At 35.8% G+C, this 18,495-nt stretch overlaps 1 protein-coding gene across 2 annotated transcripts in view; it reads right to left on the bottom strand.

Annotated features, from left to right (window-relative positions):
- Positions 1-502: 502 nt before the first annotated feature.
- Positions 503-18,495, bottom strand: part of PRRC1 (proline rich coiled-coil 1) — a 31,235-nt gene continuing 13,242 nt past the window's right edge. For both annotated transcript variants that reach the window (XM_054053505.1, XM_054053504.1), the window contains exons 5-9: positions 15,046-15,148; positions 10,414-10,577; positions 9,051-9,154; positions 6,316-6,418; positions 503-2,722 (exon numbers count right to left, since the gene is read on the bottom strand). In XM_054053505.1, the coding sequence (XP_053909480.1) occupies positions 2,513-2,722; positions 6,316-6,418; positions 9,051-9,154; positions 10,414-10,577; positions 15,046-15,148 (684 nt within the window). In that variant the 3' untranslated portion in view covers positions 503-2,512. The remainder of the gene's footprint in view (positions 2,723-6,315; positions 6,419-9,050; positions 9,155-10,413; positions 10,578-15,045; positions 15,149-18,495) is intronic.

Here is an 18,495-nt window from a genome sequence, read left to right as displayed (position 1 = left end):
AAGCATCTTGCCAAGTTCCTGCAAGAGGTTTTCCACAACCGAGCAGCAGCTCTAAACACCTTTGACGAATTCACCAGTTGCAAAATTCAGGAATTCTATGCTATCAGAATAAATAGATTTGTGTCTTGCTGCTAATAATGCGTACATTCTAATGTTCTTTTTTGAGTAATACATCTTATGCTAAGCTGAGCTATACTGCTTTAAAGTTGATGGCTAAAAAAGGCAATTATTCTTGCACCAACAAAATAATTTCAAATTTTATTAGCTTTCAAAGGCATACTGCAGATATTTTCCCTTTTTTCAGCCTTTCAGAGAAGAAGCTGAGTTACTTGTCTTTATATGAAGATGTTGATTTTTTTATACATAAAGAAGCAGTGCACAGTAAAGGGAGGAAGCTAATTGAAAATTAGTAAGTTTAGCTATTCTACCTCTTGGGTGAGCCGTCAAAACTACAACAAAAGACCTTATTTAAGCCAGAGATTTTGAATGGAGGAAGACCATTTCACTTGACCACATCATATCCCAGCACCCAACTGTGAGAAGAAAGTACAGAGAGCGCAGCGGGCAGTCGCTCTCATTTTGGTATAAAGAATATAATTTCTACAGAACAGAGACCTAAAAATTCTCTAAAGCAAGGCAGGGCAGCCTTAAAGTCAGCCACATCATCAGCCTCATAAGATTGCTGGAATGTTGGGCCAATGCCACCACAATGAACCAAGCGGTGCAAGATGAGAAGCTGCCTTCTGCCTTCACTCTTATCACCTCTGAAAAACAGTGAAGGCCAAGGCCAGGAAAGGGAGAAAGACAATGGATATTATTCTTCAGTTTCAATTTTAATTCATTCCAGGGTACATAAACCTACCGATGATTTCATGTCCTCTTCCTTTGCATCATGGAGGTTGCTGTAAGCAGAGGCTATGTAATACACTGACAATGACAAGCAGAAGTTCCTGTACCACCCTTTTAGTTGATAATAGAAAGAAGAGTTTCCAGCCAGAGACCTCAGACTGCAAGACTCAGGTTCCGTTTGTTTTGGATTTTTTCAGGCAAGACAGGCATTTAAGTATGTGCCAAATTTATAACATGACTGTGTAAATATAATTTCAATAATCAGATGTTCATCAGTTATGTAAAAAAATAAACCTTCAGAATAGATACAATCCTCTAGGAAAAACATTTATTCAACTGATTTACAAAGTAAGCCAATTACGGCAAACTATATTATTCAGAAATAGACAGGCTTTCGCTGGGTACAAATATGAGATGGCTTAACAGCATATTGTATATAAAAATGTGCTTTGAAAGCATCTAAGAAAGGTAAAGGCAGAGCAATATAAGCTAAAAAACTTCTTTAAGGCAAACAAAAAGTATTTGTTTATTCCACATTTCCTGAAAAAAACAACCCTATTATTACCAAAATATTTTCTTCACAATTACTTCCATATTTCTAAATAAAGATTGAAGACTGTGTGAGCATGGATAGAGGACATTTATAGCCATGAAAAAAACCCAAACAGACAATACTGAAGACTTATATGAGAAACAGTGAGCTCATGACATCAAGAATGCTTTAAGACTTAAAAATGTTTAGGAAACCCAGAACAGCAAAGCAAGTGATACACATCTCACAAATTTCCTTATCAAATTGCTGACAACCATAACTGGACAGAAGAAATCACGTAATTCCCTATGAGCTATGAAGTTTGGAAGCACTGGAGTAAATTATGTTGTTGAAACTGCTGCGACAATTTCACGTGTATGCAGTACCTACTCTAAAAACCACTGAAGCTACACGAAATTTGTCTAGCATTTTAATTGGACAGGAATTTCATGACTATTACTTAAAAAGAAAAAAAAGACACAGCACAGATAATGAGATTACAAAATTATTTAGCAACAACTTCATCTAACGGGGCATAAATTTGTGCTCTTCTTCAGCAGCTCACTGTTTTATGTTGTAAAACTACTCAGCACTCACTCCTGAGATGTTATATACAGACACCAAACCTGTATGAGATTAGGTATCATTTACGCACAGGCCCCAAGAAAATATCTAATGCAGAGAAGGTAGTCTCTGTGGACTGAAATGCATATATAACATACATGTTTTCTTGTCAACATGTTTTTAGTACTAATATAATAGAAATAGCTGAGCAATGATCCCCATCTTTTAAAAAGTATAGTAACTAAAATATCTCAGCAAACGTTAAGTAAGGTGTCAAGTAACAATTGCACATTGCACTTTACAAACTGTAATGCTGTTTATCCCAGTTATAAATATACATTTCTTCTTATTTCCTGTTTTGTGAATGATACTGAAATCATATAGTAGTTAAAATTGCAATTGGTTATTTCCACTATTGGAAATTACCTTCACTTCTTAAAAAGTAAAATACAGTTTACAGTTAGATTACGAATCTGTGACGTATCCACTGAGAATTAGAATATGCAGCTTTCATTTCAATTCCAGAATCAAAACCAGTATTCCTTAGTGTCATGGATCAGCCTTCCTTCACACGGTCCTGGGTGGTAAGTGGTGTTTGTACATTCCTGCTAGAGCCTTAGCTGCACTGTAGATCATCTGCCGACGGGACATGCCAGTGAACACTACGTGCCAATCAGTCCTGTTGACGTTCAGTATGCTCTTCTCAAGCACTTCGCCCACAGTTACCAGCAGGCCTGACCATCTCAGACTGTAGTCTTGAGGAGTGAGACTCTTAGCCTGTGTAACATTTTGAGAAGTGATTATTGAGTTTGAAATTAGTAGTTTTGTTTCCATCTTCACCATTACCATATTTCCTAAATAATCATTCTTATATCAATAGGACTACATGGCAAATTAAAGGGTATCAGAATCCAAATTTTAGACTGCCCTATAACTTGCCTAGCCAACTAAACTTTTTTGATTTCTATGTATCATGATGCAAATAACACATGAACAGTACAAACCTAAAACATGATGCTTAAAAGAGTAAACACATTCTGCCATTACCAGGAAGAAGTTTTCTCTTTTGAAGTAGCCAACAGATGGAATCAATAACGATACATATTTCTGCAATGATTCTTACCCTCCAAAGACTTTAAAAGTGGTTAAAATATACCCCTGAAGCTGGCAAGTAGTCAATACAAGAACATACCTGAGTCTGGCAGAAATGGAAGACTTAGCTATTCACATGAGATCAGAGAGGGATTACCCTGTAATTCCCCGAAGTTGGAAGCAAAAGGGAAACAGTGGGGGAAGTATCACTGCAATTATCTGTCTGATGTTCATTCTGGGCAATGACCACTGGCCACTGTCACATACAATGAACAAAAGACTTTAAGCCTAAGTAAGACTGTTCTTAGTATTACTCAGTTCTTCACAGCACTGCACAATAGGCCCAGTTCTTCATACAGATTTTATTTTGACAAATATTTGAGGTAGTCTGTGTCCAGTGCATGTAGAGCAGATCAAAGTTCATTAGTGTGTTCCAGCCTACCTAAAACTACTGTCTTGCAAAAATACGAGCATATATTTGTTAGAATATACAGTCTGCTGCAATATTAACTCATTATTATAAAGAGGTACAGAGAAGTCAGATTTCTTAAGCAAGGGAAGGGGAAATTTTCCTTATTAGTCAGAATATACTGGCAGTAAGAAGTAAATAAGATATCTGATTATGATATCTACATTATGATCTGCAATTACATATAACTTTAAAAATTAATTATTTGCTATATTTACTGCTAATAATCAGTAAACTTCAATAACAAAAAACCCCAATCCTGCAGTATTACAATCTCTGGCTCGCAAAGCCTAGATGACACCTGTTCTCTTAACAGAAAAGGTTCTGAAAACAAGCCATCAAATCCATCTTTTCACTTTCTCAAAGATTTAGACATATCAACAGCCATTATGCCCTCAGAAAATTCTATGCCACTGGTAAAGGCATTAACAAAGGAGTATCTATTCCACACAGATAGTTTTATCACTAATTCCAACAAACAGAACAATAAAATGCACAACTAGGAAGAATTTGGAGGAACACAACTGCTTTTAATGTTGCCCCTATTAAACCTTCGTAATGGGAAAACCAAATAATATTGCCTGTCCAACACAATTTTTTTCTCATTTCTGAATCTGAAATAACTATACAATTGCTGTTTTTTTCCTGTTGTAATCTAGTTTTCTTGAAAGATATTGCACTGGATTTATACAAATGTGTGTTTCTTGTTTACCCCTGAGAGAAACCCATTTTGGTTCTAGAACAGACACAACGGGGAAAAAGGTAACAAATAGGGCATACAAACAATGAATAGCCCAATGATTCACCACCACACATTATGCACAAGTTAATTGAAATATACAATAGCAAGACTAGAAAAAATTTAACTCTGAAGGTTTGAAAAAAAGCTACATTTTGTTGTTAATGTATATACAAGAACAATTTTCTTTAAACGGGAGAGGAGAATTTAATCTAACTCAAGTTTAAAGGCTTACAGTTCCACTGAAAACTACACTATAAGACACTAAATGGGTAGCATAAAAGTTAAAACAAGAACACCTTCTGCTATCGCAAAGTAAATCCTACATTCCACAGCTATAAAGTAAGCTTACCCCAGAGAACAACTTACACAAAAAGTTAAGCTATCAACTACAGTTTAAAAACGACAAGAGGATATTTCGTGAAACAAAAATCGAGGCTATCTATTGTTCTTTAAGTTTTAAAAAATCATTTAGTTCAAATCAATGTTCCTTAGAGAATATGGAAACTACTAAAGTAGTAACTTCACATTGCTGTGCCCATTTTCATAGCATCCCAGAATGGTTTGGGTTGGAAGAGACCTTTAAAGATCATCTAGTCAATGAAGTTGTATGTGCTCAGATATATTTTTTCCCTTCACACTTTTTAGCTTCACACTTTTCTCCACTATTTTTGAAAAGCATTCTGGAAAACTACAGAGAGACAGAGGAGTTCTTCTCCTCTTGTCACTCATCAGCTTTGCAAAGTTGTAAGAACGCTGAAAAATAAGAACTAAATACAACAAACGTTCACTCTGTTGGGATTGGTACTACAAAAACAAACAAACAAACAAAAAAAACCCCACACTAAACCCCTACAATTACTAATTACAGTTACTAATTGTTTTCTCAAAATACTTCCTGGGGATCAAACCCCTGACAGTTTTGGCTTTAAATTCTTCATGGACACATTTATTTCAGAAGAAATTTCAGACCCAAGTTAGCTAATATATATATATAATTATATCTGCTGCCAGGCCAGAGTTCGGAGTAATTCCCAGTATGTGCACAAAGAAATGTAAACAATCGCATGAAAAATTTCTTTTGGTGATATTTAAGAACTGCACAGTACTGCACTATTTTCAATGGGGTCAGCCATGGTATTTCCAACATACAGTCTTTCAGTTTCAGAAATTTTACATCCTTGCCAGAATACCACAGCCAGAAGTGAAAATCAGTTTTTCCTTTTAGGCAAGTCTATATGTTCACAGTGGAATTAAATACAAGCACAGATCTGAAGAACGGGTATCCTGTATTTAGTTATCACAAAAATGAGTTTTCGGAATACTAATCAGTACAGCATGCTGTCTGTTTGCTGGTAATTAACAACATAAATACCAAGGCTTTATGACCTTTATCAAAAATTGAGTGGTAAGAGCTGAATTTATAAACTTGTTCCTAAATTAAATATACACAACTGAACTCCTAACACGTATATGTATGCACACAGACACTTCACTATTACACAGTTTTGTGGGCATTAGCTGAAACTCCAATACATATGTGAAGTAAATTAAGGAAAGACTTCAGAGGGGTAAGAGAGCTTACTGCAGCTTCTTGGTGCAGTTGCTTAGTGCACTGCTTAAGCTGCAGAGACCTCCTGCTGCACCTGAGGAAGAATGCATATTTTTATCTGTGTAAAGATTCACGAGAATTAATTTTGAGTCATTGAACCAGACTGGAACAATGCTACAATGATTAAAGTTACATGTCCTTTCTGAGGGAATATTACTGTGTGGTTAATTTCTTCTTGGAATATTTCTTTTTTGTTAATAGAGAAGTAAAACTAGTGCTTTCAAGTGCCATATATTGCTGAACGAGACTCTTGATTAAGCATTGCTTTGCCCCAGATGCTTGAAGATTTTTAGGTAATACATACACATGATTCAAAAATAGTTTTTATCCTCATTTTGTAAATTAAAACATTCAAATAGAGTAACTCCCAGTAAGAACTGACACCATAAATGAAATTAAAACTGAAGTTGTGTGTCTTACCTGCTAATCCAACACTGACAGTAAAATTGAAAACTCACCTGCTGAACGTACTGCAAAGGCACTGGTGTTGCTTGGGTAAAAGCTTCCAGATGAATTCCATGAACTGGATCCTCAATAATCAGACATCCAATGTCAAACCATCTGCAAAGATGTACAAGTTACTTTCCTGTTGAGTACTGAACATCACTCTATCGAACAACAACATGTTAGCAGTTGAATTATGACCATTCTACAATCTCTGCTAAAAATACAGTAACAATGAGTTTAATAAAATATTAAATTATTTCTCAAGTAAAGTTTGCATATATCGATTTACATATATATAAAATTGCATGTAAATACATAAAAATACACACGTAAGTACATAAAATATTTATTACACATTAAAAATTATAAAAAACATAAAACTTACAGATGAAAAAAGAAAGCCAGTGGAGTGGGCATGCGTGCATGTATGTTCTTTTTGCCATATTTATTATGCCGGAATTTTTGTTCCATCTTTGAATGAATGTTTCTCATTAAGATAACCTTCTCCAATCACTAAAAAAATAATCTATTTATCAGTCATTATCTATATTCAGAAGATTTTTTTTGTTATGCTTAGTCCTTTAACAATCATTTACATGATTTATTTAGAGAAACGCTTCTGCACCTTTCAGGAAAGATGATGCCTGCTGTAGCAGACACAGTAAAGGCTACTGAAGCAGTACCCTAGATCATTCCCTATCCAGCTTGCAAAAACAATAAATCATTTCTCTGTATCAACAACCTAACAACCCTGACATGACCCCAACAAAACCAAGGACAATGTATCATCACTACCTCACTGTATTCAATTCCTATTACAGTTTAACAGTTGAGTTGCCACAGGAAAAACATGCTCCAGGGAATGCACAAACATAATATCAAGGCTAAGAATCATATAAGATTTTAAAAGGAAAGTATTGTAGTTGTTTTTTTCATATATGTTATATACATGTCTATATGTAAACTGTATTTCATTCTTTAAAGTGTGGGAAGCAAGTTATAAAAAGAAATGCAATACTCCAATTTTAAAAAACACCTGACTGGGCCACATAAGCTTCATGTTAAGAGTTTAATAGAGCAAGAAAGGAGTACTTCACTTGCATCATCTTTGTAGCGAGGAACAGAATACTGGAATGCTCTGTGACAGAGTACTACTTCACTTGCAGCTACGAATGACTGTTGAGAAAGATTCATGGTTAGAGATAACTTGCTCCAATTAATAAAGAAGTTAGAGTCTACAGGGTGAAATTGAAATATATGTAGAAGAGTTTGGAACCTTTTCTGAAAATAGACATGCAACTGGAAAGGAAAGTAACATCTAGAGCTGCCTGGAAAACCAAGAAGTTTAGCTGCGAAGACTGACTGATCTATTCAGCGTTAGGTGCAGAGCTCTTAGTATTGGTGATAGTTATTTGAAAACTCCTCTCCTTTGGACATGTATAAGCACAGTAAAAATATTAGCAAAGTACTGACTGAATCCCCCATATTACAATTCTAACACCAAGATGCTTACTTCACTATAATAATGAACCAATTATGGGCACCATGACTTATCATTTCATTGCAGAAAAAAATAGGGCCAAAAGTAGTTTACATCACTTTGTAACGCCATGCAAGGAAGCTTACAATGTTGCCTACTGAATAAAAGTCAAAGCATGCATTAAGTTATTATTTATTTCTACTGTAACTAATATTGAAGAGATGTTCCTGGGGCCTGTGATTTGTGGACAGAAGAGCTAGCATTCCTTTCAATAACACTGCAGTCCTTGGTGAGCTCTTTCACATCAAGTACTTCAAGCAACATTTTCAGATTTAGGAATAAGTACATTCAAAGGATGAGAACAGCAATTACTGTGGAACAGAGCTGACATTGCCATAGTTACTCCTTGGTGAAAGTATGATACAATATCTAAATCAGACTAGGTGGAAATAAACACTCAACAAAAATTTAAAAGCTTCCTAATTCTATTTACTATAAAAAAATCACCACCATCTTCCACTAAAGATACTAAATCTACATTTAAAAACTGAGCAAGAACAGAGTATGTGTCAAAAAAATAAATCAAAGCTCACCACATGAAAAAAAATGCAAACATTAGAAAACCTATTTAAGTTTGCATGAAGAAAAACACAACATTGCCCTTAATATTTTAGAAATTAATTGTAAACCTAGTCCAAGAATTGTCTGTCAAAAATATGCTAGGAAATCAAGTTGTAAGTATATGAAAATACCATTGTTATGTCTGTGTAGTGCAAATTAAAAGCACTAAGTATATTCTTGGTGAAATGGAAACAGATAATATATTACCTGACCAAATTATATTACTAGAAATGCAAGAACAACTCCCAAAATACTTTCCGAACTGAATATAATTTCAGGGAAAAAGAAGAGAGAACATTCACACAGGAGTGAGCAAACTACTAGCCAAAAGCCAGCTTTCATAGCTCCTAAACATTTGACAGTTCACTATAACTTCCTCTTGTTCTAAAACTGTGAATCTTGGAAAACCTGACAAGGCATTTGTATATTAAAGACTTGAGATATCTGGATAAAAATCTGGGCCATCACCAAAACCAAGTCTGCCAAAACAATACTGAAGACAGGCTCTCCTTTATTCTGCTTAGAGTGATAACCAACCATCAACTCTTTATAGGCCCCTTGAAGTCAACCAAGAATACTCTTTTTTTTTCTTTTTTTTTTTTTATTCCCCGCCTCCCCTTCCATGAACATATTTAAAGTTCTCACTTGTCGGGAAGCAACTCCTCAATGAAGTTTTCTACTGATACAGCAGGCTGCTTTTCATGTATTACTCCAGTCCGACGCAAGCTGTCTATCCTTTCTTGGGCTCCCTAAATGGTAACATAAGTTAGAAAACATTCTCTTAGCATCACAACATAGCACAATGCTTACAGATGAAAGCAAGAAGAACTCTAGAACATACTTCAAGTTAACCAGAAAATATGAGTGTTTTTTTAAAATTACTCTTCTTTCAGCATCAGAAAAAAAATTAAAAGTCATAACAGAAAACGAAGAAGTAACAGAAACTATGATAAAACTAATTAAATATTCTTAGTTTGTTATTTTTCCCTGAAAAACATGTAGATTAGCATACATAGAATTCCTAACCTGTAAACGTGCCAAGTTTATTTACTAGTTAAAGCATCAGTGTACATTTCTGTTACTTACATGGACATTTTTGCAGCTTAAGATTTGTCAGATTTAGATCCTTTATAAGACTAAGGGAGAAAATGTCTTTGTTGTGATGCCTATCCAACTAAAACGGGAATCATTTGCTCCAAGCCTGTTATCACTCTGAAGCTGTAACAGAAATACTACCAGTATACTGCAGTAACTAAACAGGTAAAGGAACACATATATTACCCTCCTTTACCTCAATATGAGATTGTATCAGTTAATATTTTGCTATGAGGATAGGCTTTACTCAGCTGTGAACACTGCCATAGCACTTAGAAGAAAATACCTCCTTTTTAATGAGGGGTTTAGTTATTGGCCAATGCGGTGATTGCAGCTAGATACACCTGACAAAATAATACATTTTTTAAATCTGGTGAAACAACTAACCCTTACTCTAGGCCAGCACAGCTGTTTGCGAAGGTGCACAATGAATTCTTACTCTTTAAACATAACATAGATTTGTTCAAGAAGACCCCTGACAACTGCTGATCACACTATCTTTGATCTACAGAATTAGCGGAGAGACACCTCAGTCTCAAACAGCCTTTTCTCATTTCTAACACTGACAACATGGTGTGCTAGTAAAAACTTCTGAAATCCTTTGCAATTACAGTAAGATCACAACATATGCACAATGTGACGGCAATCAATGACAGTGTAAGAAAAATCACACTGATATTCTGCATTTGCTGTGAATGTGTTTGCAAAACAACCCCAAAACTATTCCAACTAGTAGCTGTAAAGTGATCTAATGATCCAGGTTGTTAAAAAAAAAAGTAAAAAAAAATAAGATTACTTATTCCACAAATTGACATTCCATTCATGGAAAATCAGATTCTCCCTGGTAAATGTTATCACAGTCTCTCTTTGGATTCCAGGTATTACACTTTGTTACTGTTCTATATCAACTTACTTTTAAACCTGCAGCATAGCCCACAGGCTGGGGTGCGATGTTAGACTGTGCAGCCTCTCCAGTAACAACAGCCATTCCAAAAACTTCTTGAAAGGCATCTCGAATTGCTGCAACTTTTACCTCTTTATTGGAAGTAACCACTATGTCCAGTTCTCCTCCAGTTTCTGTAAAAAACGTGTGTGTGTGTGTATATATACACATGTATTTTTCTCTCATTCCCATTATAAGCCAGTTAAAATACAGTCTACGTTTTAAGAGCATGATTCAGTTACTCTCCTCTTTCTCGTGCACTGTAGAAGAGTTCTTCCATGAAGCAGAAGTAATAAAAGCTAGAAGTAAAAGTCAGATGAACAGCTAAGTGATTCATGGATGAAAGACAGACAACAGGAACTGATGGGGTATTTAGCACTTGAAAAGTAAGCATACCGCTCAGCTAAAATGACAATTAATGGATTTAGGAGAATAACTCAGACATCCATTTCTAAGAATGTTTTGGTGTTCTGGAAAACGGCAAGCAATGATGGTGTGACACAAAATCTTCCTTGTAAAAGTGACAAAGAACACAGATGCAGTTCATAAAATCCAGTGAACAGCTGCTAAATTACATAAGCTTTAGAAGAAAGGCTTGCATTACCTTCTAGTTGTCCCTGGATTGTGAATTTCAGCACATTTTATTGTCTGTCTGCCACCCTACAGCTTTATCCTGTTTTGAGATATTTAATATCTACAGAACCAGAAAGTTTGAAGTATTTCTGAACTATTTCCATAAGGTAGTATCTCCATAAAGACAGATATGCTTTCACTAAGCTTTTTTAGAATAAAGCCAAACAGTTAATGAATTTAAAAAATTCTAAAATTGCTATGAATGATTGATGAGCTCAATTATACCTCACATGTCTTCTTCACAGCTGAATGACTTTTATTGTCAAACTTACTTTATGCAAAAACACCTCATAAAACTTGCACCTGCTGTGACAAGCCTAATAACAGCTTATACTTTTTTCAATTATGAGATATGACATCAGAGAAAGCTGCATAAGTAAATTGCATCAACAAGTTTAAAGGAAAACTCAATGGACAGTATGTCCATAATCAGGCAACAAAAGTACTATGCATTGACATGCCTCTCCACACCCTTAGCCCAATGGCTGTGGATGACCAAGGAGTACAAGGATAAAAGACTACAGAGGTCACCATATTTACTGTCATTTACCATAAAGCATCTCCTGTTGCTTCTGCCGAAGACAGAATATTGAACTAGAAGACCCAATGGATCAGAGCATCTCTTCTACGAGGGAAGACAGGTGAGAATGTGGAGGCTGGAAAAGAAAAAGCTCAGGAAGACCTTATTGATGCGTACAAATATCTGACTGGAGGCTGCAAAGATGATGCAGCTAGATTCTTTCAGTGGTACCCACTGAACAGAGGCAATGGGCAGAAACTGAAATAGAAGGAGTTCCATACCAACAACCAGAAAAACTTTTTTACTGTGAGGGTGACTAGGCATAGGGCACAGGTTGCCCAGAGACACAGTGGAGTCCCCATCCTTGGAGATATTCAAAGGCTGCCTTGATGCAGTCCTGGCCAACTGGTTCTAGGTGGCCCTGCTGAAGGAAGGGGGTTGGACAAGACGAGCTCCAGAGGTCCCTTCCAAACTTTGGGATTCTGTGATCCAGCAGGGCACTTCTTATATCCAGTAGTAGCAGACTAGTGAAGAAACTGCCTTTTAATCTGTCACTTCCCAAGCCCATTAACTGTATAAAAATGTGTTAAGCTGCCTCTTAGCAAAGAAAAGAACAGAACCCAGGGGTTTTACTTCTAAATATCAACACTCCATTTAATACACAGGCTGACAAATACTGTAGTATTTATCCTGATGTAGGAAAATTTCCTCCACTGATAATAAGCTTGAAGCTTAAATGTTAAGGAAAAGTGTAATTTGTTCCTTAGTGCTTGTTACTTAGCAGGCCTCAGTTACAGAAAACATCTTTCTATGAAGAACTGCCAGAGATATGCCAGAACAGGTGGTAAACATTTTATTTTTAGGCTATGTTTTAAATTTTTATTTGTTTATCAATTGCTTTACTGAATGGCATTGGGTGTACACATCACTGAACTCTGAGCAACTGTTTTAAACAGAGGGTAACATTAGAACTGAAAAATTATTGAGTATCATAATCCATCAATTCCTACTTGACAGAATTCAAGTTACCAATAAGTAAACAAGTGCTTAAAACTGGCTGCAGGCTTTTGCTGAAGTAAACCTTGTTTGAGTGCCCAGGGATATAAAAAACATTAAAGAGTTTTTAGTGCAGCTAAAAACTAACCCATAACACACCTAGTAAATTACTATATGGTAACTGTGCCCATTGTTGCGTATTGCTACAGCAGAAGAGAAATTATGCTCTTTTGTATTGAGGATCAATCATGTATCAAAAGCATATCTTTGTTCATCACAGATACTACGAAAAGGAAGCAAAGATACTACATGCAACAAAAGAAACACTTTGTGACATCTGTGACACACTATAGTAACAAGGAAATATTCTGGTAAATTCAGAGACAGAACTGTCATATTAAGTTAAGCTCTGACACTTGAACATAAAATTTCATTGTATGTTGTGTATTATAAACTGAAATGATAGTTCCACATGCAATTTAAGATTCTCCATTGTATTTATAAAAGCATTAATGTTTATGTTTACAAGTTGACCATTTCATGTGCAGACAATTTTCTATTTCAGGTGCTTGCTTCAGATCATGTCTTTATAAAGTGCCAATGAAAAAAGTACCTCTCTTTTCAAGAAAGAGATTACAGAAATACTGTTTGGTCACATAAAAAAAAAATTAACCTCCTCATCCAGAAACTTTGGCCATTTCAGGCTCTGCAATGACAAATCTGAAATTTGTTTAGAATTGTAGCAGTGGAGAGTGAGCAGAGAGGAGTGGGGCCATTTGTTAAGGACATGTCTTTTGTTGATACCAGGAAATATTTCTAGAAGGAGGTAAATACGAGTTTACAATTCTCTACCCTATCTTCTCTTCCTGCAACTTCAAAAAAATTGCAATATATTAATGGCCAAGATGTATACTGATGTTTTCCCTTCCAATGCTACTTCAGAGAAGTCTGAGATAAACACTGAATTTATTTACTCTAATTGAATCTTACAAGCAAAGCATTTAATTAGAATTACTTCCTCTCATAGGTAATGTTGTTCTGCCCAATAAATACAGAGCCTAACTATCCAAACTACCATTGTATACTGACAGATCCTATTTTAAAAAGGGACAGTTGCGACTGCAATAAAAACTTTAAACACAGTATGTTGAATTGTGCATACTCAACATTTACTGTAGCTTTGCACTGCATCCCACTACTCTTCAAATACCTTCTCAGTTGCTGGCTGCCCTTCTCAGTGATTTCATATTCCACTCCCTTCTCACTATTCAGCTGCTGGGATATTTTCCTTTAAATGAAAGACAATTAGGTACTACTCAATAGTTAGGTCATCTTCCCTTTTTACTCCACTGGATTAGTACAATAGTGCAGCAATGTGGTTAGCTGGATCACAGACTGGGCCCAGTTGAAAAACAGCTCAGAATAACAAAATGCAAAACATTTTAATAGTTTCTTCTCAGCCTTATCAGTTTCCTGACAAGCTTCTTCTACATGCAAACAAAGGGCAGTTCTGGCACAACTAAGGAGGAAATGTGGAGAATTGCTTACCAGACTGCTGGAATAAACAAAAAAAACAAGCCACCAAAAAAAAAAAAAAAAACCCAATCAAAACAAACAAACAAACAAAAACAAAATAAAAAACCAAACCAAACCCATCCAACACCCTGAAAAAATTACATCTTTTGCTTCTGCATTTTAATGAAGCAGAAATCTCAGGTCAGTTATGCGTAAACATGCAAAGTAATCTAGTAAAACAAAAAATGGTGAACACCACAACACTATGCTTCTCTTTCCAGGTTCAGTGCTCAGTAATACTTCAGACTTTGTTAGACCATTTCAGAATTTTAACATTCCTACTAACTGATTCAGGAAATTCTTCAAGTTTGCCAAATTTCCTAAAAATAGTATAAGTACTATTAGGCTAGAAAAGTGGAACAGCTGAAAGTCAGAAGAAAGTCTCAAAAGCTACGTAGATACCTCTGCCCTACGCCTCTCTGAGTATGTCTACCTTTTGCCTTGTTTTAACTAACATTGTAGCTACCACAGCGGTATTTAAGTATATGATCCAACAGAAGACGTAAAGTATATTTTAAACTCAACTCCATAAGGATTAAATAGTGGGAGAAAATTATGCAACTTAGGGATTATAGACAAGGTCTCTTCATTGTTTTCTTATATCTTCCATATCTTTCACAATCTGAATTAAAGGTATTACTATGCTACTATCTTAACTATAGCAGAATACAAAGTCAAATGAAGCTCAAGACACATTTTAAAAATTCAGCCTCCTGAGTGAGAGTCTCACTGGACAATACACTTAAGAAATCAATACAGTACTGTGACTTTGAATCAACATGCTACATATACAAACTTTAAATGTGAAAGGCATGCGCTATTATACTAACCTCTCACGTTTTACATGTAGTACGTAATGGTTTGTCACAAATACTTACTGATATATGGAACCATGCCAGGATCCAGCGTAGTGATCATGGTCTCTACTGAATGTTTGGTTTTATCAAGAACAGATTTCACCATGGGATTCTCAGCTACACCCTAAATTTAAGCAAACAGATTTCCATATTATCTCTTGGGGTTTTTCCCCCACCCAGGAAGCTCAAAATGTTACAGTTAAACAACAAACAAACAACAAATATTAAGCTGTTTTGTGGTTTTCTTACCGCATTTACACTTCGTAGCATTTTTTACCTTTACTCCTAAGCACAAACACTACTAAGATATGGCTATCAGTGCATGACTTTTCAGTTGCAACATAAAGTTCATATATTATCTTTACCATCTTCTTCTGCATTAATGCAGAAAGAGCCCTACCAGTGACAGTGGGCAAGACACCTGTTCCAGTCATATTTTGAGACCAGAAGCCTTAAGCACTTAACAGAGTTGTCAATCCCCAATGCTAAAATTATAGGTATCATTAGACTAGGTAACTAGGTTTAAACTTGTAACTCAAGCTTAAGAGCCTCTCTTTTTTAACCTGCTTAAAGATAACAGAATCTATGTTTGAATGGTCCATTACTAAAGAATACGTCTGGAGCAATTGAGCTGGAAGTCCTCCTACTTTATAAATAGCCTAAATATTGCTGGAGAAACGTTCTACATTCTCCAGCCAAATCACAGGTAGAGCGGCTGACAGACCTAGAAGTTAATTAAACATAAACAGGAACGCTGTCCTATGCCTTGCAAATAGTCTTAATGAATGCCTGTATCTCATCAAAGTTTATTTAAATTCAGGTAAGATCACACAGTGAAAGAAGATAGATACCAATGCTGAATCAGTGAGAGATAAAGCACTAGAAACTACTTTACAGAAACCTTTTACAAAATTATTTTAGTTCATAGCCTGCTTTCAGTCTAATATAGAAACTGCATATGCTTGTATCTGTTTTACTAAATGACAAGCATTACATATGACAGCAATGTGCACATACATTTTTCCAAAAAGTGCTTGCTTAATACACATACATAGTATTTTAAAGAACTGCAGAATCAGAGATGCTTTAATTATCTCAGAATAACTTTTGACCAGAAAAGCTTATTTTCCATAAACCATTGAACGGTTTGCATTAGAAGGGATATTAAAGATCCCCTAGTTCCAACCCCCTGGTGTTGGCAGGGGACACTTTCCACTTGATCAGGTTGCTCAGTGCTCATCCAACCTTTGAATGATTTCTATTTTTTTGTAGCAAGCTTAACAAAGAAAGGAAAAAAAAAAAACAAACCAAAAAATTATTCAGATACCGTAAAGCTACTAATAATGATTATTTTGTCCCATGTCTCATGCTGAAGTAGTTCACTACTTGGTTCAGGTACTCTTCTGACCACTGTGCAGACTGACTACAGAATTTTGTAAAGAAATCAAAACAATTACTCACTCTAGCACAATTAAACTTTTTCAAGCCAGAGCCCAGCGTAGCCACTTGTTTTGCACAAATATAACACAAGACTTTTCTGAATGGTAGCACTTACTTAGTAATACATAGACTCTCACGACTATTCATGCATGTACAGGATGCCATCAAGAGCAAGTGTTTATAGTCCTCTTGCAGCTCTCTCACAATATGAAGTTTGTCTGTTGTTTTAACAAAAACTGAGTAAGTGCTATGACATCCTCAGAAATATTTTAAGTAGGAATTTCTAGCAACTTTCCAGTAACATAAAGCCAAGCAGTACTCTGATCGGCACAGTGGCTGTCTAGCTAACATGAAGTTACTATACATTTCCTGTAGATAATCAGGTTCCTCAGCAGCAACAAGCTGTTGCTTCTACCTGTGGAAGATGCCTTAAAGTTCATCAGCCTAGGATAAACAGGGAGAAATAATCCATAGCTTTACACCAATGCAAAACAACACTGGGAACCATAATGCAGTTAAGTTTGGAACTTCCACCAAGTCAATTCTTAGTTAACAGTTGCTTAGATAGAGAAACTTCCATATCAGCAGAGTGCAAACGCAAATCTTTTGGAAACTCAAGTCCTGTCTTCATTGCACAATCAAATATGCAAGCTGCCAGGTGCAATGACTGCAATAGTATCCAACTTCACCTCTGATATACTATGCAGAAACCAAAGTTGGAACGCCGAGATTCCTTAAGAATCTCAGAGGAAAAAGGGTTGTTCAAACCACTTCAAGATTAGAAATAAAGATGTGCTGCAACTACTATGTAAGCACTTCAACAGGGAATCCAAGAAGCATTTCTGTAACAAATGCCAGTTAGTCTTCCACATTCTGGCCGATTTTTAAAAAATACAGTCTGATGCATGCTTATACACAAAGAGAACTTGATGGCTTCAATATAATTAATTATTCCTCATTCTTTCACCTTGGAAACTCTCAAAAAGAGGTCACTGAACACAGAGAGTTCATGGAATGCTTAACACTTCAACCAAAATTTATATTTTATTATTGGCAGTCAATTACACTTCTCCATAAAGAGAAACAGGACACCTTTTGGATCCTATCAGTATAAAAGCAACAGCAATGTGGATGAGATTGGCTTTTCAACTAATTTGCAACTGCAAGCTCTGGTACGTTCAAAAGGGCAACAGAATCACAATATAAGAAAAAAGTTCTCTTCTGGAACATTACTATATATTGCAAATATTAAGAGGCATATGTTGACCAAGACAAAGACATTATTATTTAAATGGAAAAAAGATGTGTTTTGATGATCATGAGAAGATACCTCTCCTTGAAAAGGGCAGCATGACAACTCTGCTCTCACCATACTGATGGAGAATTAACCTCAAGTGCCGAGTCTGCCATGTCACACACAACTTTTTCTCTCAGCTTTTCATGTTCAAAAGGCCTCGAAAGTTCCTCCAAAACTCTGCAGTCCCACTGAGACACTAATCTTCTTGATTCTTCCTTTACATTTAGTACAAAACAATAAGAAAATGGTGTTGCTCTTGAAGATAGCACAGTGTTCATTCACAGTCCTTAAATCTTTTTGCCGCCATCTTCATGATGCTCCTTAAATGCAGCATTTGTCACAGCTCCAAAAATGTTACAGGCTAATGAAATTCAACCAGTTGATGTTGCTGCATGATAAGATCTCAGTACAAGGAGTACCTTGTCTGTACTACCTACTCCATGCCTTCAAGCAGAATAGAAAGATCCTGCAAAATATCTTAGATGCTTCCTAGGTAAACTCTTCTTTGGTGAAAGAAATATGTACTTGCCTCTCCTTGAAGAGGTTTGTTTGTTACAGAATAGGCAGGACTTGCATCCCACAGAAATCATACTCAGTTCATTAGGAAATTATAAAGAAATGGGGTATGTAACCAATCACTGTGAAAAAAAAAATTAGCTATCAGTTCTTAAAGAGATTCTAAAGCTTCTCCTGATTTAAGAACGTGTGACAGAACCTGATAGATATGCACATCT

This window comes from Cuculus canorus, chromosome Z (genome assembly GCF_017976375.1).
Source record: "Cuculus canorus isolate bCucCan1 chromosome Z, bCucCan1.pri, whole genome shotgun sequence".
Lineage (NCBI taxonomy): Eukaryota > Metazoa > Chordata > Aves > Cuculiformes > Cuculidae > Cuculus > Cuculus canorus.
Note: the sequence above shows the minus strand (reverse complement) of the source record. Positions and strands in the feature narration are given on the sequence as shown.